This window comes from Spea bombifrons, chromosome 8 (assembly GCF_027358695.1).
Source record: "Spea bombifrons isolate aSpeBom1 chromosome 8, aSpeBom1.2.pri, whole genome shotgun sequence".
Taxonomy (NCBI): Eukaryota; Metazoa; Chordata; class Amphibia; order Anura; family Pelobatidae; genus Spea; species Spea bombifrons.
In genome coordinates, this window is record NC_071094.1 from 29,824,995 (window position 1) to 29,850,369 (window position 25,375).

The window sequence follows — 25,375 nt, forward strand, 5'->3', positions numbered from 1 at the left end:
TGGTTTGACCAAATAATCTGATGAAAAGAAGCCAATGTTCTATGTCCCCTTTAAGATTATCGATGTCCCGATGATGAACTGAGGGACATCCGCAATTATTTTCATATGCATCCGTTTAAAAAAAAACCAATGTTATATTTTAACATAATTTATTTAAATGGTAGAGGAAAGATATCTAAATAGGGTTGGTCCTGAACAAATGGCACACCGGGCATGTGAGTCCAAATAGGCTGCTACCCCTGAAGGGGACACACAAAGACATTTTAGACAACGCTATGCTTCCAACATTGTGGGAACAGTTTGGGGAAGACCCTTTCCAGCTCCAGTATGACTGTGCCCCAGTGTACAAAACAAGGTCCATAAAGACATGGTTGGATGAGTTTGGTGTGGAAGATTTTGACTGGCCCACACAAAGCCGTGACCTAAACTCCAACGAACACCTTTTGGGATGAACTGGAACGCAGATTGTAAACCAGGCCTTCTCACCCAACATCAGTGACTGACCTCACAAATGCTCTACTGGAAGAATGGGAAAAAACTTCCCACATAAGAACTCCAAATGCAAAATCTCATGGAAACCTTCCCAGAAGAGTGGAAGCTGTGACAGTTGCAAAGGGGAACCAACTACATATTAATGTCTATGTATTAAGAATGCAAAGCCATAAAAGTCCTTGTTGGTGTAATGGTCAGGTGTCCCAATAATTTGCATATATGCATACAATATATATCCTAGGAAATATATTTCATATTATCTAAGCAACACTTAGTGAAGGAGGCACAGGAATAACCTCATACATCTCTTCTAAGCTATAAATGTATTACATACTGAAGCAATTCAAATGTATGATGGTAAATTCACTAAACCTTGCCAAATTCAACTAAATTAAACCCTCATTAACTACAAAAGTACCAAGTCCTTAGAATTCAAGAAGTTAAGTCCCTCTTGACAAGAAGCAAATTGTAATATAATATGTCACCTGCCCTAACTTCTTGAAACCAAAATCTTTTTACAGCTTACAACACGACTGTGAATTATACAATTAAATAGTGTGATTTTTTTATACAATATTTAAGTACCTTCCGAAGTAGGGATTTAGAATAGAGTTCCTGAAGAATGAAGTCCAAGAAAGATTGCCGAGACTGAGCGCTCCCATCGGTGCTGTGCTGAAGGCAGAAGTTGCAGATGATGATGTAAGAGGCACTGTTTTCCAAGCTGGCTCCATAACAGGAGTGGCATTTAAAGGGACATCGAGATATAGTCCGAAGGGATGTCTCATAGGAAACCCATGGACGCTGCTCATTATGTCTGTTTTCTCACGTTTCCTCCACTTTGCCCTTCGGTTCTGAAACCAAACCTTTAACACAACAAATATACTTTAGTACCAGGCTTGTAAAAACCTGTCAAATAAGACAGAAATGTAATTTTCTAACTACAATAACTAGAAAAAAAACATGGCCAATTGGGATGCAGGAAAATGCAGTGGAAAATGAATGCAAAGTTGACTTTAGCTTGAAAAAGTTACTTTAAGAGAGAATGATTTTAAACAAAGTTTGCATAGTGTACGTTAATACCCAGACTATTAAATTATATGCTCACATAAAGTCCACACGCCATGAATCATACTGACCTGTACTCTAGCTTCTGTTAGGTTCAGCCTCATGGCCAGATCTTCTCTGTGTATAAAATAGACAAATATATCTGTTAGCCATTTGATAGAGGTATAAACCGTTTTGGGCTCAACACTGAAGTCCACATAAGATGAACAGCAAACCACAACATGATAATACAATCAGTCAATGGAGAAGTAGTGTTTTCTGCATCACCAATAACGCTATTATATATGTCAATAATGTAACATTAAAAGGAAATCATAATGCCACTAGTACAGCTTTTAGTATAATTTATCAAGCTACACTTTGTGGGTTCTTTTTGCTTTTGTGGTCAGCGTAATTGTTTTGGAGATAATTTGTCAACCTCAGTGAAGTGAGATTTGTGGCAAAACTAGCATTATGTAATTAATTTCATTAGCCAACTTCATGAGAGATACACTTGTAGATGACAGCTGGAAATGTAGAATATTCTAATATAAATAAAATTTAAAAATGCTAACCTGGTGAAAACATCGGGATAGTGGGACTTCCGGAAAGCCCTTTCCAGCTCTTCCAGCTGCAGGTTAGTAAAGGTAGTCCGATAACGGCGCTGCTTTCTTTTACCGGTCCCTGAGGAGGATGAGGAGGACCATTTACCAGCCCTCTCCCTGCTTTCTATAGTCCTCTCCTTACTATCACTTGCTTCCTTTGTACCATCTGTACCAGAACTGCTTCCCGAATCTGCTTTCTCTCTACTTGTGGCAATGGCTTTCTCTGTACACTGGACTGTGTTACAAAGTATCGCCTCTGGAGATGGTGCATCGGCCTCTGAACCTAAAAGAGATGTGAGACTGTTAAGAAAATCCCCAGCACTGCTGATTCCAGCTTATTGTGTGTGTATGTATGTATATATATATATATATATATATATATATATATATATATATATATATATAAAATGAAGCCTACAAGCCAGTATGCATGGCCCACTTGAGTGAAAGTTGTCAGAGTTTGCCAGAGAGTTGCTGTAAAGTCATTGACTACTCTATTTCATCAAGGTCCAAACCCTGTGAGCTTTTGCCTTCATGCTACTTGGTTGGCCCTTTTCTTGACACATTAAATGGGGGAATTCTTCACCCAATGAATTATACATATGCCAGGGCAGCTCTGCCATTCTTACTGGAGAAACATTGTTGGCCCTTCATAATGAATAGTGAAGTTACGGAGCTGACACCACAACTCACCTACATTTTAGGACAATAACCTGGGCATACCTTTAACAAAGGACGACATGGCCCTGCTATATATGTGAAAGTTTAAAATCTATTATTCATGTTGCTTTATTTAGTTTTACATATGACTGTACTTTACTGGGGGGGGGGGTCATCTGACCAGGGTTATTTACTAGCCTAGGCCAAAGACCTAGTTGGGAAGTTGAGTCCCAGTTGTTTTCACTGTAGACTAAACCCAAGAGTGCACTTGAGTTGCTTGAGTGTCCTGCTAGATACAGAACTCATGGAGACTTGTATATGTGTTTATAAGTTTATATGTGTTTATATAGTCAATATATTCCACAGCTGGCTCTTTAAACCCCCATAAAGTGGTATCACACATGTGGAAAGATGAGACTGCATGTAATTAAATAGATGTGTTCATATTAATGTTAGTTAACAGTAGTTGCAATGCTCTTTCAGTGAGATCTGTTCTAGAGAAGATTATGTTATCATTTTAACAAAAAATAGATATAATATAGAATTTCAAAACTTTGTAAAACATAATCTTATAACAAGAACCGTTTTGGGCTGCAAATGGTTAATGACAGCTGTTTTTCATAGAGGTTGGTTGTCAGTCATATCAGGAGGAGAATTTATATGTAAAAGGTGTCTTTGTGGCACTAAACATACATTTTATCGATAAAGCTATAAACTGACTTATTCACTGACTTATAAAGCGACTTATTTTAACTTGACCTAATCAACAGACTGTTATTTATATATAACCCTTATTATATGCATCAATTATATTTATATATATATATGTATATATATATATATATATGTATATATATACCGTATATTGTTTATATATGTATGTATATAAATATCTATACTATATATATATATATATATATATATATATATATATATATATAACTTAACTGTTTCATGACTATATAACCTTTTTCAGAGACACTTGTGTACTTTGCACTTTGCATTAAATTCTATTAACCAAAGTAGTATTAAGTCAGAAATGTAGTTCACACATTAGGTTAAAAAACACAAATTATTTCTTTAATTGAAAAACACCCCACAAATGATTTCAATCTTTTTAAACTAACAAAAAAGTGTGAAAATAATACAATACTATCTTTTTGCCTTAAAGGGTAACAAATTCATTATTCTATAGTGAGATTTCCCCCCCCTTTAACCAGTATTCATCAATATTTAATTCTTAAAAATCTGTGTCTAATTTTGTACACAATAAAAAGATGAGTTATTTAGAACATGTGATTTAAACATGCAACAAGCGGAATATAATTTTACTGCAAGTGCAAAATATAGTTTTACAGTAAATGTTGATTTCTGATATCCCTTTACATTCCTGACTAAATCAGAGAATAGTATGCTATCTGCCACCAAAGGAAACCTGCAGATGTTGGAACAATATATCAAGGCTCTTCCAAAAATAATCTTAATCCTAGTGTGGGAATCACTGGTGTCAGATCCCTGTATAGAGGATAAGGACAGCATCACCCCTTTGAGTAACACTGTGGATCAAAAAGTTGACACTCACCACTCAGAGAAAGCTCTCCTAGGTTCCTTTGGGTTTCCTTCTTCTCTTGTGAGTCCTGTGCTGTCCCAAGGATACTGTCTATGAAATATGAAGTGTGGAGATGAGGAGTGGGCTGTGGATCTGTCACTTTGTTGCAGTCCTGGGCAGAAGATGCTGGTGGCTGCATTGTGAATAGAAGTCTCTGTCCTTGCCTGAGGTGTGGAAGCAGTAAACCTGCAGTGAATTGTCATCTGAGGACATAGTCCTCCACTGGAGATTTCATTGGTCCTGCAGACTCCTGCCACTGCCCCTCAGTCCCTTTTCACACATCACATAGCACATGTCGTCAGCAATGGGGTTGGGGCTTTCAGTGACAGGTTTTTTGTTCTTTCAGTGACTCTTTCAGATGTTTGAGGGACAGACACCATTGCTCTGTAACTATTTGCCATAATACCATTTATTCTTGCATCCAGCTGTTATAAGAGTCTGGACTGCACATTTAACCCATGAGACTAATAAACAGGATAACTGCATCTTTACAGAGAAAACATTAGAACCCCCATAGGTAAAAATGAATTGTTAATATATTTTGTGTGAATTTCAATTAACCATCCCTCTCTTTTTTCAATGAACATTTAGCTCCCATTGCTTATCCGTTTTTTGATCTGTTCTCCTCCATGAAGCAGAAATAACATGCATATCTTGTTTCTTATTTGTATATTTTTAGGAGCAGTCATTTTTTTCTTCTCATACATCTTTCTCAGACATTTACAGTAACAATACAGTAACATTTACAGTTTGTAACAAGATTGCAGTTATTGAAAGTTACATTAAGGGGACCTCATGTATTTCTTTATACATATAAAATAATTGCCCTTTACCAGAAGCCTAAGATGATCAGGATCCTGGCCTGGATTGTATTGTTTTTTTAAATTTGTTTTAATAAATACATTTTAATAGTTGCTGTTTTATGATGGGAAAAAAAATATCAGCAGCAATGCTGACTCAAAGCAAGTAGATAATTTAAACATAGAAATTAGTATAGACCAATAAATGTATTTTTTTTACACCTCTCTGCTTTTCTTCCCCCATTTTATTCAACACCCACATCTATTAAAAAAATCATAAATAATTTAGTGAATATGAGTTGCTTAATACTCTTTGTGGTCATTCATTCTTGTCATGAGATGCACAAACCACACGAAAGTATTACGAAATAAAAGTGTTCACTGAACTGGGCCCATAGTTTAACGATACAGTATGTTCCATGATGACATAACACTAAATATTTAGCATTATTATTTACGTTATCCTACATTTTAGTTGGTATTACTTTTTGAAATGTTTATTTATTTTAATGTATTGTTTTTCTCTCTTCTGCCAAAATACATTACTGTCGGAAAAGTACAGAATTTAATGTAACCAATAAAGAATAAGTAGATATTCCTTCTTCTATTGTGTTCGGTTATGTCCATCAGGCACTTTTTAACCAAAGTTCTATGTTCCATAGGGCATGTTGGTTTTTCCATGGCAGTGGCCATAAATAGGTTCTGAATTTGCTTATTTTGCTTCTTCTATTGGTTTTGGTCACTTTACCTTCATTTCGGTCATATGTTCTGTTCCAGGTGAGATATTCATCAACTAAGGATAGCTTGGACCAAACAACAGAGAGAGGAGATGTGATATAAACATTTAAACACATAAAAAATATATAAAGTAATGTAGTATATGTCAAATAGGGAGACATGTTGGAACAAGAGGCCATAATCTAAAAAAAATTGGAAGCTTAGATATAATATAAGGAAGTTTTACTTTACTAAGAGCGTGGTAAATAACTGGAACAGCCACACTGCGGAAGTGGTAGAGGTAATACAGTGGCAGAATTTAAACACGAATAGTCATAAGGCTATCCTGAAACTAAGATGAGACCAAGGACTAAATATTCTAAATGGGTAAATTGAATGTTCCATAAACAATATCTATTTGTTGAAAATATGATTTTTTTTTTATATATATATTTTTCATAATTTCTATCAAATGCATTCTTTTTTCAGGTGATTTGGTTTGCTTTTGTAACTCACATATATGAAATATTGTCCATAATACCGTACAGTGAGTTTAAGTCTGGATTTGGCACTTGTAACACTTTTCAAATTGTAATTTTTCTTGTATTTAAGTGTACCAGCCATCTAATGATATATATATATATATATATATATATATATAAACTCCAGGCACATACTGACTATGGGCAAACTGGGCAAATACTTGGTGGGGGATGGGCCACCGTCGCTGCTCAGTAACTTTTACTGCCATTGGTATTCTGCCGCGGTCTGGATATACAGAATTGCATGTTGCAAAAGTGTAAGCGTGCAGCTGTGTATATCCGGCACATATGTCATCCGCTGCTGGTCCAAAAGTCCCAGGGTCAATTTTAATCCCCAGTCTGACCCTGGTTAACTCATGCTAATTATGCTTGCTCTAATTACTAATACTAATTATATTTGCTCTAAATATTCTGTGTGATTCAGGTAAAACTAAACAGCAGGAGGAGACAGCAAGGGAAGAGGTCTCAAAGTATTGATTTTGGATGAACTTAACAATCATAAATATAGCAGTATGGACCAATTTAAAACAGAAAGGTATGGAAGGACAGGAAAGAACAGGATATATACACTTGTTAATTTTTTATAAAAAAAATTGAATTTAAATTGAACTACCTGATTCACAAAACGTGTTTGGGGTTTGTAATTCAACATCTTTTATATAAAATAGAAATTCAGATATAACTGGATTATTTCTATTTGAGAAAATGATATACGTCGCATGATGACTGGATAACTTTATAAACACACAACATTTTATGGTAAGTCCAGTTATTATTTCAAAACCAAGAGAGTAGTCATGTTTACTTTTTTCTATGAAAGAGATTTATACGTCACATGTCGGCTCTATTTGTCACTGCGCTCTATTTGTCATTGTAACGACATTTTGGGCACAGTTTCCCATTAAATATGTAAATAATGAAAGAATAATACACAGGCCTCCCAGGCATGCTAAAGAGATGCAGGAAGCAAAGCAGGTGCTAGGAAGAATATTGTTAACTCCAGGCACTAATCATAGATATCCTCCTCTCTCCCTATTAACCCCCTTTAATTCTGACAATGGGGTCTAAGGCAGAAAGAATCCCGCTGGTAAACAGTAAGAAAATACAGATAGGAGTTTTTCTTTTCCTTTTGTGCAACGCTAACTGTATGTCCCCCTTTTTATGTTTAGTGTACCAACAAAATGTATATATTGTTTTTTTTAAAGATAAGTGCAGCTTTCATTTTAAACCATATTTATACATATAATATTTATTAGCGCTAATATATAAATGTTTTAAATTAAAAAAAAAATCTTCCATATGTAGGTACCACTGGTAAAAAAAAACAATCCAACTGGTGTTCATATATGTAGTGCCTTTATGTTTTGAAGGAGTCAAACTGCTCCCTGACATACTATGTTGCTTTTAGTTCTTAAAAATAAACTCACACTTTTGGGTTAGGGAAGCATAGGGTTTTTTTTTATTTTTTATTTCTAGTGGGATTAGTATGAGGTGTATAGACACTTTTAAAACATTTTCCATTTTTTAAAATTAGAATGTACTGTATTTTTCTTTTAATTTTTTTTTAACATTTTTCATCTTTTCTTCATTGCTCAGTAGAGACCTTACAGATCATTGAAGCGCATATAAATATTTTTCATATATTTTATTTATTATTTTAATTCTTGCATTAGCACTTTTTAATATTCTATGTCAAAAATATGTGAACCTGTGATCAGTAGTGGTGTCATCAGAGACCCTGTGGAATCTCTACTGCGGTTGCCAAGGTTTGGGCAGTCAAAACGTGACCTGCGCTTGTACCGAGCATCATTGCACTTAATCTGTTAGTTTAGCGCTAACAATACTGGCTTCCATTAATGGGAAGGATTCTAGGCTGTCATTAGTGATAGGAATTTGCGCTTGCCTCAAGTTATAGCGCTAACATCTGATGCAAATAGCCAGTCAGAGACACATTGCTCTACCATTTCTGCTGGGAGGCTATTTCATTTTTCTTTCACCCTCTAAGCGAGGGAAATCTATGTGCTTTAAATGAAACTGATGCAATAAAATGGCATGATAGGTAGAGTGTAATAAACAAAAAAAATAGTAAGTGAAATACAAAAAAAATATTGCTTTCACTTTATTGGCAAAAAAAAAAATAGCTACCACAAGTGGTAAAGAATGAATTTCTGTATTAAAATATGAAGTAATAAAATGTAATGATCATTTGATTTAATGCAACATGCTTGGTGATTTTCCTTTTCACACACTTACAGTGAACTTGTCCTTGTACAATTCTCTTGTCTCCCTCATGTGGACAATACCTAATATTACATATATGTATACGCAGTGAAACATACATACATACATCTAAATGCAAAGATAAACTTTACCCTATCAGTAGGGTAGGGAATGGGTTAATTATTGTGTGGAATATTTTACTGTAGGAAGAACAGTTTCCAGGTGACCATTATTTGACTAGCCTGAATACCTTTTAAAGGTCAAGCTGGTTGCCAATATCCTGCCCAGCTCTATAGCGTAGGAAGAAGGCTATATGATGATAGTCTCCCCCTTCTGACAGCAGGAACATTGTGCAATCATCATTGACAGATACAATGTGGCATGGCTTGGCCTAAGCGCTATTATATTTAAAAGGAAATTCAGGACGCAGACTGCATAAAAAGTAACTAACCAATGGAGCACAGTAAATATAAGCACACGTTGCCTTTTCAGCCTGCGCATGTGTGTAGCTAAACATATCTGATGCCGAAGTAGAACTTTCGTAATGTGTATATAAAGATACCTGCTTTAGTACAAAACCTCAGTGTATAGTGCGAGAAAAGGAGGGCTCTGTTATGACAACCAAAGATGATACTCAGGGCCGTAGGAAGGGTGAGGCGAAAGAGGCACTTGCCTCAGGTGCAGCTGCGAGGGGGCGCACAGCCGCCCGATCAGCAGCTGCAGCCTCCAGGACTAGTTGGGGAGATCATGGCCTAACCAGCCTAACATTAAGGTTGCCATTTAAACGCGTTGGGCACACAGGGCAGTTGCTGCCAGCAATGTGATTCACCACGAAGTCCCTAAAATAATAGTAGCGTATCTATAGGGGAGGGGGCGAGCAGAGAGGCCACCTCCCCTGGGCCAGTCTTCAGGGGAGTGCTGAGGCGCCCCTGTGGGCAGTGCGCACCCAGGCACCATCAGCTCTGGTATGGATAGGAGGTGTCCGATGAGCAGGGCTGGTTGGGGAGATCACAATCCCCCTCTAACCGGCCCAACATTAGGGAGTGCGAGGTCTGTCACTTCAGACCTCGGCTTCCGTGCTCCCTAATCACTACACGCCGGCAAATGATGCAGAGCGCTGGGATATGACGTGTGTATGTGTATATGCGTGTTAATGTGCAGGTGTGTGTATATGTGGGTGTGTAAAGAGCAGTGTATGTATATATGTGTGTGTTTGTTAGCTGGTGTGTGTATGGGCCGGGTGTGTGTATGGGCAGTCTGTGTGTTAGCGCAGTGTAGGCATTTGTATGTTTGTAAGCTGGTGTGTGTGTATGTGCGTGTGTAAAGGCAGGGTTGTGTAAGGGCAGTGTATGTGTATATGCATGCTAATGGGCAGGTGTGTGTAAAGGCAGTGTGTAAAGGAAGTGTATGTGTATATGTGTGTTTATGGGCAGTCGTGTGTAAGGGCAGTGTATGCGTGTATGCGTGTTAATGGGCAGACATGTGTAAAGGCAGTGTATATGTGTGTTTATGGGCAGTCATGTGTAAGGGCACTGTATGCATATATGCGTGTTAATGGGCAGGTGTGTGTAAAGGCAGTGTATGTGTATATGTGTGTTTATGGGCAGTTGTGTGTAAGGGCAGTGTATGCATATGTGCGTGTTAATGGGCAGGTATGTGTAAAGGCAGCATGTTTGTGTATATGTGTGTTTATGGACAGGCATGTGTAAGGGCAGTGTAAATAAAATTACCTCTTTAAAAAAATTGCTGGGGGGGCACAATTTTCCATTCGTGCCTTGGGCGCCAAAGGAGCTAGCTACGGCTCTGATGACTCTGCTCACCAACATTTGTTTATAAGGCACTGGATGTAAGTGTGAGGAAGCCACTAAAAAGTATTGTTATACTGCTTCCCAAAACACTAAAATGTTATATTGCTTTGCCGGAGTGACTCAACAATCAAAGAGTTACAAAAACTAAGTATAAATTAGCAATGTAGACCAGAATGCCTGGCATTCTAGAGCTCAAGTGAATTTCATTGGGCATGTTCTACTGCTCTGCATGATATATCCATTGAATATGATATCTTATGATCTCAGGTTAAAAAAAGGCTTAAATTGGTGTTAAGAAAAGCTCTGTATCTATATGACATTCTGTTTTTTGAACGTATCCAGTAATAATAATAATAATAATAAAAAATATAATGGTTGTTATTCTTTCTCCCGGAAATTATGGCCCCATTACCCTAGTGGAAGGAGGCCAAGAAGCTATCATCACAAGCTTAAAACCAATATCATCAGTTGAAGAAAAAAACGATTTCCAGCAGCAAAAAGAGACAGCCTAATTGCTTAATGTGGCAGGTTATTAATGGAGCTTGTCACACAGTTTTATAATGGATGGTGATAACCTTTTGACACGCTATCTGTATGGTGCCAGATAACATTAGTCCCGTACCTGACAAAATGCAGCAAATACTAAGACCTAAGTGTCCACTTTGGGTATAATTACCAGGCAGTTTGCATTTATAGATTTAAATAGATGCTGTCACTAAAGTCTGAACTATAGACAACGTCAACATTCAGAGCTGGTCCTAGATGACATAGCACACAAGAGAAGAATGATATTAGGGCGCCCTTTATATCACTTATGGCTTACTGCACTACCTGCCCCCTGTGGCATAAAATTCAACAGTAGCCAAGTATAGTGTGACTAGTAGCACACCAATGAAAACAGGGTTATTTTATAGGATTCCATTGGGCCTCTCCTATCTGCCATTGCTGTTGCGCTACTTGTGTGTATAGTGTTCTACTGAACTGTGTATTATTGTAGCACCCTGCTTTGTATAAATACACATTCAATTCATTTATAGAGCCCTAGTGGATTCCATACCAATAATACATTTAGGTACGGACTGGCCATCTGGCACACAGGGCAAATGCTCTAAGTGTTGCTGGCCAACAGAGACACACACTCACCTGATCTGCCACTACATTGTTTTTCCATGGAGCTGAACCCTGCTGGTACAAAAATAAAGGGGTACTAGAGTCCAAAATACACTTCCAAATTCATAAATTAATTTATTAAATACCAACATTCATAAAGAAGCAGCATCTGTGTAGATTACCACAAAAATAAATGAATTCCTTAAACATGATTATACCAACACATAAATACCCACTTTAATAAATAGTAGATAAATAATCATTTCTCGCTAAAAGAATGAATTAACTCACCATTACACTACTTAAAAGCTCTGGACTCTTTGATCATCTTATGCACACTTTAGTAGAAGTTCTGTGAATTTCATTTAAAACTGTGCCTCAACTGAGGGCGTCTGATGACGGTTATCTTTTTTTGATAGTTTACAAACTAAAAACCCCAAGGGACCATATATTTTTGGATATTTAAAAGTGTTTCATTTTGTATGAGAATAGCGCTATATTTGTTTTTCTCTTTAGTTGGATAATTCTTAATATATTTATTGACGTGGGTATTTATATATGTTGCAATAATCATGTTTAAGGAATTTTTGTTTATTCTTGTGGTCATTCACACAGGCGCTGCTCCTTCATGAATTTTGGTATTAAATAAATATATGAGTGAATTTATCTATATTTGAGTTTCAGTGAGCGCTTAATCGGGATGTACTTTTAAGAAGCTCTTGTACCCCTTTATTTTTGTAGGAATTGCAGCACATGCTTAGCTTCAGTGAGCTGTATTTAATATAAAAATTTTGCTATAAGGGCCACTCAGCAAAGGAAAACTAAAATTGCTTATTATAAAGGAAAAAAAAGCTTAAAAACATTGATTTATGCAGAGGAAATATCTATTGGACCCTCACAGCTGTATCTCAATCATAACAGGCAGCTGAAGGGTTAAAAGGTTTTGTGAGTTTTTTAAATTGCTTTTTTGAAGTGCCGTAACAAGTATCCAGATGGCAAAAACACATAGAATTTTTAACATGCAAATGAGAGCCAGTCCAAATTACATAGCATGTCAGTAGCATCAAGTCTTTGTCAAACTGCCAATTGCTTGTCCAGTAATTATAGCCTAAAAAACCTAACAGTCTAAAATGAACTTTTTTTCTACACTGCAATTTACCCGTTTAAATCGCAGCATTAATATATAATAGTTTTTCCGGATCGTTCCAAAGTTACATATCACACTCAACTACAATACTAGTAAATGCAGCATAATAAAACCAATTCCGTCTTACTAAGAAGCTTTATTACATGCCTTAATGAAAATCCTTCATTTAAAATCCACATTGGAAAGGGCATTCTCATGGTCCACCTTCATAGGAAACTTTTTCAGTGCCATCCCCAATTGCTCCTTATGAATGTTTTCAGTTATATAGTTCTGGGTGAACCTTTATATATACTTTTCTGTTTTCCCCAGTTTTCAGCATGGCAGAAATACTTATATCTCGGGCAGTCACATATTCTTGCTTAGGCTCACTGGGCCTAGGGTGAGGGCAGCGGGTCTGGAGGACCTGGACCCTATGCTGCAAAACCAGGGGTTAATTAACCTATTAGGCAACCAAACTCCCAGTTGGTTTTACTTTTCCCCTGGGCAAGAAGGTGCAAGTCCTTCCATGCAAACAGGTACCATATGTTAGCACACATACTTACTCTAGCAGCATACACTAACACAAGCAGACTAATGCTAACATACATTATATGGGGCACCTGACCATTACACCAACAGGGACTTTATGAGGGACAGTCAAGTTCTTCCACACCAAACTCACCCAAGCATGTCTTTATGGACCTTGCTTTGTACACTGGGACACAGTCATGCTGGAATAGAAAAGGGCTTTCCCCAAACTGTCCCCACACAGTTGGAAGCATAGCAGCATCCAAAATGTCTTGGTATGCTGAAGACAATAATTTTGTTTATATAGTGTATACCTACTCACATTCACTCTTACCTTGCACCAGGTCCACATTCATTTTACAGAGTCAGTCTAAATTGGACCACCCTACTCATTGAAGCAGGGGCTTAGTAGGGTCAGGTAACATCATGTGACATGACCCTGTAGTATTAGGGTGCCTAGATCTACACTGGTTGAATTTGTAAGTTTGTGGTAATATAGCGAGCATGTGGTGTTTGTGTGTTAGTCTGTATGTTAATAATGGGGGCAGGGGGCCACCAGGCTTCAATTGCCTCTTGGGAAGAAGTTTCCCGCCCTCCACTGCAAACACATACTCTAATACTATACACTAACAGATATTCACTCATACTCTTACCTGGTACAGGGTCTACAGTAAGTATAGTTTGCATACAGTGTGAGCTGCCACACTACTATTGTGAGATCACTTAACATTGTTATCCTGTCCTCACCTTGTCCGCATGTAGTGATTATATGAAATCATAGTCTTTGATACCGGCCCATATGAGACTCATTCATAATAATAATTAATATTCTGGATGTGATGAAATTATATTTTTGCTGAAGATAGAAACCACCCAATTACAAATAGAACAAGTTAGAAATATTAATATCTAACTTTAGAATTTGTATTATTTATTTAAGACTTTACACACAACCTCTATACTTACCAGTAGATGTCACTATAACTTTAGTGAACATTTTAAAACACAAATTAATGAAATAAAATAAGCCCCAGAATCTTGGACACATGTTGTTCCACAGATAAGATAGCAACAGCTTGGACAACATCACAAACACCTAATACATTTCGCTGGTGTTAAATTCATACTTGGCTCCAATATAGAATGGTTCTATATGCAGCAAAATATGATTCACACGTTTCAAACTGACAGGACTTTACAAAAAAAAGTCTGAAGCATAAACTTGCATTGGGTATCTCAAGGAAAAGAACCAAAAAACGTAGCAACTTCACTCTAATACACAGCACAAAATATATATATTATGTATACAGTCATGAAAAAGAAGAAAGTACACCCTCTTTAATTCTATGGTTCTATGTGTGAAAAACTAAGTACACCTTATGATTCAATAGCTTGTTGAATCATAAGGGTTTGCAGCTATAACTCGTTTTCTGTATTACTTTATCAGTCTCTTAAAGGAATTTTTGCCCACTATTTTTTATTTGTTTTTGCCCAGCTTTCTTAAGGCTTTCCAATTAGGTGGAGGTCTGTTTTTTGACTTAGCCATTGCAACACCTCGATTCTTTTCTTTTTCAGCCATTAATTTGCTGGCGTGCTTGGGATCGTTATCCTGTTGCATGACCCATGGCCAAGCTTTAGCTGTCAGACAGATTGCCTCACATTTGACTCTAGAATAATTTAGTATACAGAGGAGTTCATGGTCGGCTCAATGACTGCAAGGTTCCCAGATCCTATGGCTGCAAAACTAGCCCAAATCATCACCGTGCTTTACGGTTGGTATGAAATGTTTGTGCTAATATGTTGTGTTTGGTTTTCGCCCCATGTTGTGCTGTGCATTATGGCCAAACATCTCCACTTTGGTCTCGTCTCTCCAAAAGACATTATCCCAGAAGTCTTGTAGTTTGTTCAGGTGTAACTTTGCAATCCCAAGGCATGCTGCCATAGTCTTTTTAGAGAGAAGAGGCTTTCTCCTGGTAACCCTTCCAAACAAACCATACTTGCCCAATATTTTTCTAATTGTACTGTCATGAACATTAACATTTAACATGCTAACTGAGGCCTGTAGAGTCTGAGATGTAACTCTTGGGGTTTTTTGCAATCCCTCTGAACATTGCAAGGTCTGACCTTAGGGTGAATTGCTGTGACATCCACTCCTGGAAAGATTGGCAGCTGTCTTCTAATGTTTTCCACTTTTGAATAATCTTTCTCGTTGTAGAATGGTGGACTTTAAATTGTTTTGGAATGGCCTTATAACCCTTCCCAGACTGATAGACAGCAACATTCTCTGAGACCATTGCTGAAGTCTTTCCTCCTTGGCATTGTGTTAACACACGCCTGAATGCTCCAGACCTGCAAACTGCTAAAATGTAGGCTTTTATAAAGGCGGTCACACTTGCTGATGATCAATTAACCAAGGGTATTTGATTAGCAGCACCTGTCTGCTACTTAGCATCTTAATTCATATGGAAGCAGTAATAGTATACTTAGTATTTCACACATGGCTTCTCCATTTTGGCTTTATTTCTATTGAATAGATCATGACATGGTGTATATGTCATGTGTTGTTTCTAGACTTGCTAAGGTATTTTCTCCTGATATGTAAACCTGTAGAATTTAAAGAAGGTGTACTTTTCAGATGACAGTATATAAACAGTGCTATCCACTGATATAGGCACCTTTGGTAAATATGAGCAAAGAATCCTTTGAAAAATGTTCTATATTGTTTAACCACTTTGACCTTTTCTTAAAAAATACACAAAAATACTTGAAATTGTGAAATATATGTGTGTGTGGCACACGGGAGCCGTACCGTTGTGTGTTGCTCAAAAAAGACCAGTGTAAATCAGAGGGTGCAGGATGGGTGAAAAAGGCTGAAAGGAAAAATCCATCTGTTCCTTCCAAACGTCATGCTCTGTTTCCTAGGTAATTATTATTCGGAAAACTCTCTAAAGATTTGATTGATACTTTCTATTTTATAAACTACTTGGCGTATAAAATTTCAGATTATGAGACAAATTATCTGTTTTTTTTTTCTTTCTCAGGCTTGATGGTTGGTTCTTTCCACACGAATAGATCCTGGATACCACAGCAACACCAATCTGAAACAAAACAGCCGACGGACCCTCCTGAACCTGTCAAGGTCTCAGAAAACAAAAATAGGTTTGGCATACAAATCTTCAAGAGTACTGCCAGCCTCGATGAGGAGAACAGGCAGTAAGTGTTCCTTGTTTTCTAGTCTGCCACTAAGTGATATAGGGGCTTTAGTGTCATTTTCAGTAATACCATAAAGTTGCACCAATGCCATTCACAAGCTGTTGGTATCTTTATGTACAAATTGAATATTTATGGTGTCCTCACATCCAAAGCAATCTAAAACGCAGTTATAACACAAACATTCCCTACGGTACGGCAGCTCTAAAGATGCATCTATACCTTGCAGATACCCCCTTCAAGGCCAAACTTCCATCAAAAAAGCCGGAACAGAAGAAGCCAGTGAAAGAAACCAAAACACTTTAAACTTATCTGTACATCCCTTCATTGGCTACTCAATAGTTATCACAACTTTTCATATATGTATATAACATCTCACATAGCCTTAGGTGGCTGTCTAATATCTGGTGAACATGCAATTTTCTTTACTGCTTCATGTTCATCTACTATGTACTAACCACTAACCAATTATTCCAGGTCTGGAAGCAATTTTGGCTCATAAGAGCCATTGGGGGACAAATAAAACAAATGGCGGCCTAAAATAGAATCCATGATCAAACACCAGGGCTGGGGCACTATGATGATCAATAATAAAAACATAAAAGTATAAAATCTTACGAGGGTTTGTGTTTTGTGTAATAAATTGAAATGTAAATGTCATGCGTTTCCATTGATGTACAAGGTACCATGTTATCGGAAAACATCATGTCCCTGTGCCCGTGTTTTGTATGATGGTGGCTTTCACTTGATTTACATCTTCTTGTGTACATCTCACAAACGTTCTTCTATGAGATTCAGGGGTGTTGCTAGGTTGCAAAATCCGAAGCCCAAGGAGATATTAAACAGTATGGTACTGATGCTAACAACATGAGCACACATTTAGGGAATCATAATCAATAAAAAAATGTATGCTTCTGGGAAAAAATACAACTAAAATGAATCCGGGTCTACATAGTTCAAGATTCCATCAAACTAGAATAGCCTGAGCTAAGCCTTCCCGCAGAATGCTTCCTGCATAGAACAGGGAGCCGGGGAAATTCGATTTATATTATAGGCACAGTCATTTATTTCTCCTTTAATCCAGTAATTCAGACCAGGGCTATTTAAACAACGTTTTTACTCAACCGGAATTTCCTTGTTTCTTAATTAGTGTACCCACACAAATTATATATTTTTTCTTTTGTTTTATTTTGAAGCCATATTTATTTGTATAATCTATGGTTTAATATGAATAAATATATATATAACACAAATTTTAAACCCACATTTTTAAAACACAGTTGTTATGTAAACTATACACCACTTGATCAAATGGGAAAACAATTGCCAAAATCTATTTATCAATTTGTCATTATTTAGAAACCACTATAAATGCTGAAAAAATTCATTTATTTGGGCAGTTTTCAGGCAATTAAAACAGGCTATGCATCACTTTTTTTTTAACATTGTTTGAATTTCTCTTGCTTGTTAGCATACTGTACACTCTCTGGTATAATACACACAATTGACCCCCTTTCAAGAATCCTGAAAATTATACCCAATTATGAAATACTGGAAGTTTTTTAGAAAAAACCCCCATATAAACTTAGCTTTAAACTATGGCTGCAATGCTGCCTGGTCTCTTGCAACCACTCAGTCCTCACGCACTCACTGAGTCTGAGCACCAGGAGATCCAACCTGTTTCCAGCTGCTGGACCATAAGAGAAGAGCCTCTTCCTGAACCTACAGAGAGTTTCCCAGAGAGTTTCTAGCTATGCTCATAGCCTCTATCGCTTAGAGGTAGGGTCTTAACTTGGTGTTATTTTTAAGGGAGGCACTGGGGGTTGGTGGAAGGGCATAATCACTTGATTTTGTTGGTAATTTAAGTGTGTTGGGGTGGGAATCCAGTCCCCTCGCTACCCCCTGGCATTGCCTTCTGGGGATGTAAGCTATGGTTTGTGTTAATTGGAAAATATAATCTTCTTTTTTCAAGGGAAGTCAGCATCAGCTGTTTGTTCTGCGAACCTGGAAATCTATTGTTAGTGTACCTTTACTCCTTAAATATTGGGATCAATTAATACTATTGATTGAAGAATTCTCAAATATTTTGCAATCCCACGTGGGGCACACAATCTTGATGGTACATTTGTGTATTATTCTCTGTTTAATTATAGCATTAAAAAAATATCAGATGTCCTTTGGGCTTATAACTTTGTCGATTAGTGTATAACTGGATAACGATATTAGCATTCTGTGACAATAATCTGATGCTATAATAGGCTAATAGAAACCGTTTTTATTTTATATTTATTTGAATTTCTTCTTTGGCTTTAAACACGTTGGTTATTTGTTTCACATTTTCGAAACTGTTTATCACTCCTATATGGTACAGTGATTCCAATTTATTTTAACGCCAGTGCATGTTGACTGCAGAACTAATGAGTCTGGTGGGTGATATATTGGTTGTACCCGTAACAGCCATCTCAGCCAATCACAAAGGGAATAAAGCAAGGTGCCGCTATGAACTCACAATTGAAGCCTGCCATTGGCCAATATGCTCCAACCCAGATGTGATTTAGAACGTCAAACTCTTTCCCAGTAGATGTTGTAGTCAGAACCAAATTGTCTGAGATGAAGCTACAAATTACCCACAAATCATGCTAATATAAATTAAAGTTGGGTTTTACCGTGCGTTGAGACAGGGTTTGCATTTCTATTTTGCGCAAACAGCACGATTCATTTTAGATACTCAATTTACACCGCCAAGTTATGGTCTAAATTTAAATTAAAAGCTCAGCGGGAATTGGATAGCTTATGTGTACGTGTGATGGCTTTTATATTAAATAGTTTACATGGATTCTGTTGTTTATCTTTTAAACAGGTTGTCATGAATATTAATGAGACCCAGGTGTTAATGTCACGCTGCTTCACATCCAACAGAAAATCTTTAAATTGAGTTAAGTATTTGAACAAGTATTTTTAATAACACTAGTAGTAGTAATTACAATATTGGAAGCTGACACGAATATGGAAATGATGTGTTCAGATATATGCTGGGCTGAGGGCAGGAAAATGTCTCCTGTATGCAGATATGATAATGCATTATTTATCTTCCTTGATGTGTTGATTAACCTAATTTGTAGAGAAAAGGTTAATATATCGCCTAATTACTTTTAGCCAGAATTTAAAATCAGAAATCTCATATATATATATATATATATATATATATATATATATATATATATACATATATGTACTCACACACACAAACATACACATATATACAGAGCATATATATATATATATATTTATATATATATATATATATATATATTAGCAAACTAAAGGAGCTGTTTTCACCGGTGTTATGAATTATGAAAAAAATTATAAGTAATATAAATATTTTTTTAATCACCACAACTAACAATGTTTTGACCCAAAGGATATGATCTTAGTAACATTTTATAGAGTGTCACAACAATAATAAACATAGTATTTTGGGACTATGTAAAAAGTCATACATTTAAAAGTAGTCTTATCACCATCTTATCAGCATAGCGGCCAGTGTCTGATTTGAATAATTTTCTTATTTATAACCCTGACTGATTCTTTAATGGAATCTAATAAATTCAGTTCAGTTTAGTAACTGTGTATTCCATCCCGTACATGCTTTGAAGTCATAGAATTTAATTTACAACTCCAAGGATTAAAAAGGTATAAAATGAATCAACACTTGTCTAGAATGACAATACATACTCATTAGTAAATATTAGGCTGCAAATAACCCAAACAGCTGAGACATATATGAGATAACAAGCTGCTGACTATAAACGCAATTGAAATAAAAAAAAACCCACTAAAGGGGAGAAATCCAAATACTGATATCAGAAGCCTCTATTCCTCCAGAGTCTCTTAAGTCTTGATTTCATTGTGGTTCCTTGAATTGATTTCTTTAGGATGTTTGCTGACATTGGTTTATTTCCATTTGTATCCCCTGTGGTCAGTGACATATATCCAGGATATTTCGGTATATAGACACAAACTGCAGTTATATTATACTTAGGTCCCAACTTTGTGCTTAAATAAGTGATATGATAACAACCCCTTATCTGGTAATAAACAATTATGGAACTTTTGAAGCAAATGCCATTAGAATCACTTGTGCACCCCTAGGCCCCCTACCTACATTACCCCCTCGCTTTTTCCCCTGCTTTAAGTATTTGATTAATATTTGAAGAACCTCTCATTTTATTTATTTAAACTTTATTTATGTATGGCTGACTACTTATATCCCACTTATACAGGGGCCTGAGGGGTACTTTACTCTCATCCCAAATCAGATACTTTCATATTTAATGGCACAGTGAGAATGCATAATATCAGGGCCGGACTGGGGTAAAAGGTGGTCCTGGCACTTTAAAGCCAGCGGGGGCCAAATGACGCAAGTGCAGCCGGCTGCATATGAGAGGCCACATTATGGTTTTATGATTGTACAGTGTGTGGTGGGCACATCCAGCACACTGCAGCTCCAGAAGAGTATGAAGTGCTCTCGGCCAGCGGCCCACCAAGCGTGTGCCAGAGAGCTAGCCTGGGCCTGCCTGATATTAGTGCTTCCATCCCTTTGAGATTCTAAAATTGATCTTGACAAAGAATCACAGCCTTGATAGTATTTGAATATATCATGCCATCACCTTGTATTACGAGACATCAGATCTCTATTGTGTAAAATAATAAATAAAATAATAATAATAAATAAAAAGCAATAGTCCTCCATACTACATTACATACTGTATATAAGATCATTGCAGCGATATTTTACAGCTGCCTTGAATATCAGACCATGCTCAATAATGCAGATGTTTTATAGCTCCCTCATTCCAAGTAGGGCAAGGTCACTTTTATATACAGTTCCCGGCCCCCCCCCCCGAGGAAGCCACCCAAGGACTCCCAGCCTCGCCTGAAGTAGTGACTTGCAGCTAATTACCATGGTTGTGATTCTCAACCTGACAGGTATTGAACTATATTCTCCTGGGTGCAGCTTAAAATACAACCTTTCCCTGCCTCCACCAGACTGTCTAACTGCTTCTTCTAAAATATTGATGCTGCTTTTATTTGCTATTGTATGAATTAACCTAAAAAAAAAGAAGAAACCCCTGCACATTTACCCCAAACTATTAATTCTGCAGATGCACATTGCACAGAAAACAATTCAAAAATATCAGAGATTAGTGACTTAAATACACGATTAAACAGATTGCTGTAGCTTTGATATAATGTTACTATTACAGGTTTCTAGAAATAACTCTTTTCCAAGAATTTACTTCTCTCAGTGTCGTTCTATATTAATATCTTATATGCTGTGGGGTATTCATTTCATTTTCACGTAGTGGTTACTGCATGCTATTTAAAACTTTCAAGAAATGCATGTTGATATTATATTACATTGATTTGTATTTTTTATTCATGTATGCCTCTTTGTGGACAACCAGGCGATGTCCGGTTGATCTATGGTAGATCTAATGTAAGGATGTTTGACTCTACAGAAAGGCTAATACAGTGAAGAAATGTACTGTAACCAAGAATGCAATGGGCATTCATGGTCCCTACATCAGGAAAATGGGCCAAATGGTTCTTATCTGCCATCAAGTTCTAAGTTTCTATTTGTCTTTCTTAGGAGTACCCTAGCCAGCAATACTTTTATTTGGTTGTGTACTCTAGTGATGTATTATGAATATATGAAGCCAACTACAACTCACATACAAAGCATTTCATATGTTTTATTTTATCTTTAATCACACTGCTTGGTTGATTTACTAAAGGCTGAACACGTTTTCACACTCATTAACACCCTTTAAGATAAATTTCACAAGATCTGTCAAATTAACAAAATCAGATATTATAGTGGTGCTGTACCTGTAGGAACTCTTGATAGCTTAATGCATCCTCCCATTACTAAATGATCAGATCCCATGAGATAATAAAGCACATTACTGAATTCTATTATGCTTTATTAATAAGCCAATTCTTCCCCATATTTCCTTTGGAAAGCTGTTGTCTACTATCGACTAATTACAGTCAGGTTTTTATGCATTAATAAAGCAAGGAGAGATTTCGGACTTATAATTATTCCCATGCCACTAATTCTGGAGATAGAAATACATATTTTATCTTTGCGTAGTACTCAAACTACTAAGTGACCGATTTGATTGGTAATATCAGCATGAGACTGTATAACTATAAGAAGAATATGTGTAGGTGTATTCAGGTGATGTCATCACCATCAAATATTTAACTGTTGCTTGAATGGATCCGACATTTCAATTTCATCCCAATCTCAAAAGTATTCCCTTAAGCAGCAAGTTTTAGGTATTTTTTACAATACCTTTTAATGTATCTACTACCTCCTTTCTTTATATATAATTTTCTGTTTGTATATAAACACAATCTACAGAGATAAATACCAATTAGATCAGTCTAAATCTCCAGCACTTTCTTCTTCCAGAAACTGACCCCTTGGATGATGATAGTCCATCCTTGTGAGATATTGCTTCACGATAATTGGTGTTCTTCTGAGATATTACTCTAGGGCCATGGGCCACAGAATGAGATTAACGGATTATGGTGTTATTCATAGCACACTCTATGGCTTCTTTATTATAAAATCGAATGCAACTATATTGACATCTATATTGACATCCTCTACTTGAGCATCGGGTATGTGTATTGGAGGTTATTTACATATTATAAATAGAGAGCAATGCTAGTGTAAGATGTTAAATGGAGCAATCAGCAGGCATGTGAGTTAGACACATTTTTACACATGTTATGTTCTGTATAACATAGTGTCTGTTATACTGTTCTACTTCCCTTATGGAATTCTACAGCCTTTCTATAGAATCGTTATTTGCTTTCTCTATGACAGTAAGCTTCAATAAGCATCAGCCTTGCTTGCAAAATCGGATAAGTAGTCTTCTACTTGGACTAATTGTCATCAATGCTGGTAACAACCTGTAACAGAGCATTTATTGTAACTCATACCTGGACAATAAATACCTGTGTATAGCTGATCAGGTTATGAATTGTATATCCTTGAGAACAGTTAGGTTGATTCAATTTCATAAGTGGATCGTGACAGCCAAAACGTTGACTGTTTGCCAACCAGGTAAAAACAACTCTGTGTCTTCCTACATCATCTCAGTTGCTGAGTTTCCTTCACCTTTTTTGGAAGCCAATCTTAACATCATCATATATCTTGTAGTCGTAGCAACTCATTTCCATGATACACTCATCTCATATCGGGTTACTTTAAACACTGCCCAGTCTTCTTAGATGTTAAACAGACGAAGGACGGTTTAGGACAAAAGGCTCTTCCACCAAAATATTACATACAGTTTGGGACTAATTATATGTTTTCAAGACTTTTTTGTAAAAATGGTGGCCCATGGGGGACCTAATATGACAGAGGTAAGCTATGGCTCAATGGACAGGCTGGCAACTAATAAGTAAAGGCTTGCACGACCAGGCTTGACAAGGAGTTAGAATCCTATAAATGAAAACATAACCTTTAAAGATTAGCTTGCCAAAATACTTCATTCTAATATACAAACAGCACAGCTGCAGTGTCTGTTCTGAAAGGGTTAATAACAGCAGGCAAAAGTGATACTAAGTGTGTCCTTCCTTCTCTATGTCTACTAATTTTATGTCAAGACACGGAGGCTCATATTGTGCATTAACCCTTTCTTTACTCCCAACAGCAGCAAAGAAAAAATACATTGGTAGAAAAATAATGAACAATAAAGTACACCATAGCTCCTCCCACAACATCTCCATAGCCATATAAAAGGGATAGCACTGCCCACAATCTTCCTCTTTCTTTGCTGCTCCCATACAGCAGATAAGTACCTTTTTCGTGATTCATTTACCATTTATTGTTTGACTGATTCTCTTTTACCTTATTCGTCCGGACCGCGGGGTTTCCCCCCCCCTTCCCCCCCCTTCCCCCCCCCGCGGTCTGTAACTCCTATACTTGTTTTAGTAGTTATTTTCTCTTATTTTATTTGGTTATTTTGCGTGTTTTTGTACTTTTGTTTCCCCCTTTATCGTTCCGTTGTGTCCGTTTCCCCGCTTTTTCTCGGCGTTTCTCCCTTGCTCCGGTGCCTCTCTTACCTGTGTTTCGGGCATCTGTTTTCCCTGGTGTCCCTCTCGCGGCTTGTTTCCGCCGTTTTACTTCACCGGCGTCCATCGTGTCTGGTTGTCTCGCGCGTCGCAGGCGTCATTGCCTGCTCGCGCGGCTGCTCGTCTGCCGAGACTCCTCCCATTCACATTCGCGGGCATTCTGTTCTTGTCCCTCGTGTGAGATAGGAGCCTCGGAGCGAGCATAGTTGTTCTGAGCCGGTGCAGGCGTTTGATTTCTTCGTTTTTGCAGGTTTTTCTCCCGTTTTCGCTTTTCGATTACTCTGTTGTATCTCTCTCCTTAAAGGGGCATATCCCTATATATCTGTGTAGCGTTTTAGATATATATTTTCATTATGGCTGGCCGTCAATCTCCCTCTGGGGATTTATCTGCTCAGGATCCCTCTGTCAATGAGGATCATAACCCTGATATGGCAGTTTTTGATCCCTTACAGGAATTAAATAGTTCAGTCTCCCTGGCCATAGCCTCTGCCATGTCTTCCATGACATCAGCTTTATCTGCCTCCTTGACCCAGGCCATTCAGAAATCTCTACCTGGGCCTTCTCAGGTTCCAGACCCCCCTTCTGATTCTGTCACTAAGCCCCCTGGGGGTAGGAAGGTCTCATTTAAAACACACCATACAGGTGTTTTAGCCTCCAGAACCTCTATGAAGGATGATGCTAATTCCATCACTGAGTGCGTTCCTCCTAAACGCAAGCGAGCCCTTACCCGCCGGGCAGAACAGGCGAGGA

General features: G+C 37.2%; 1 protein-coding gene across 1 annotated transcript; it reads right to left on the reverse strand.

The window, feature by feature from the left end:
- Positions 1-1,289: 1,289 nt before the first annotated feature.
- Positions 1,290-24,692, reverse strand: ESX1 (ESX homeobox 1; the record flags this gene model as incomplete). Its single annotated transcript, XM_053474044.1, has 4 exons — positions 24,617-24,692; positions 2,112-2,424; positions 1,629-1,674; positions 1,290-1,355 (listed from the first exon to the last, which is right to left on the reverse strand). Coding segments are annotated over exons 1-4 (501 nt in total), but the record flags the coding sequence as incomplete, so codon positions are not given.
- Between the last annotated feature and the right edge of the window lie 683 nt (positions 24,693-25,375).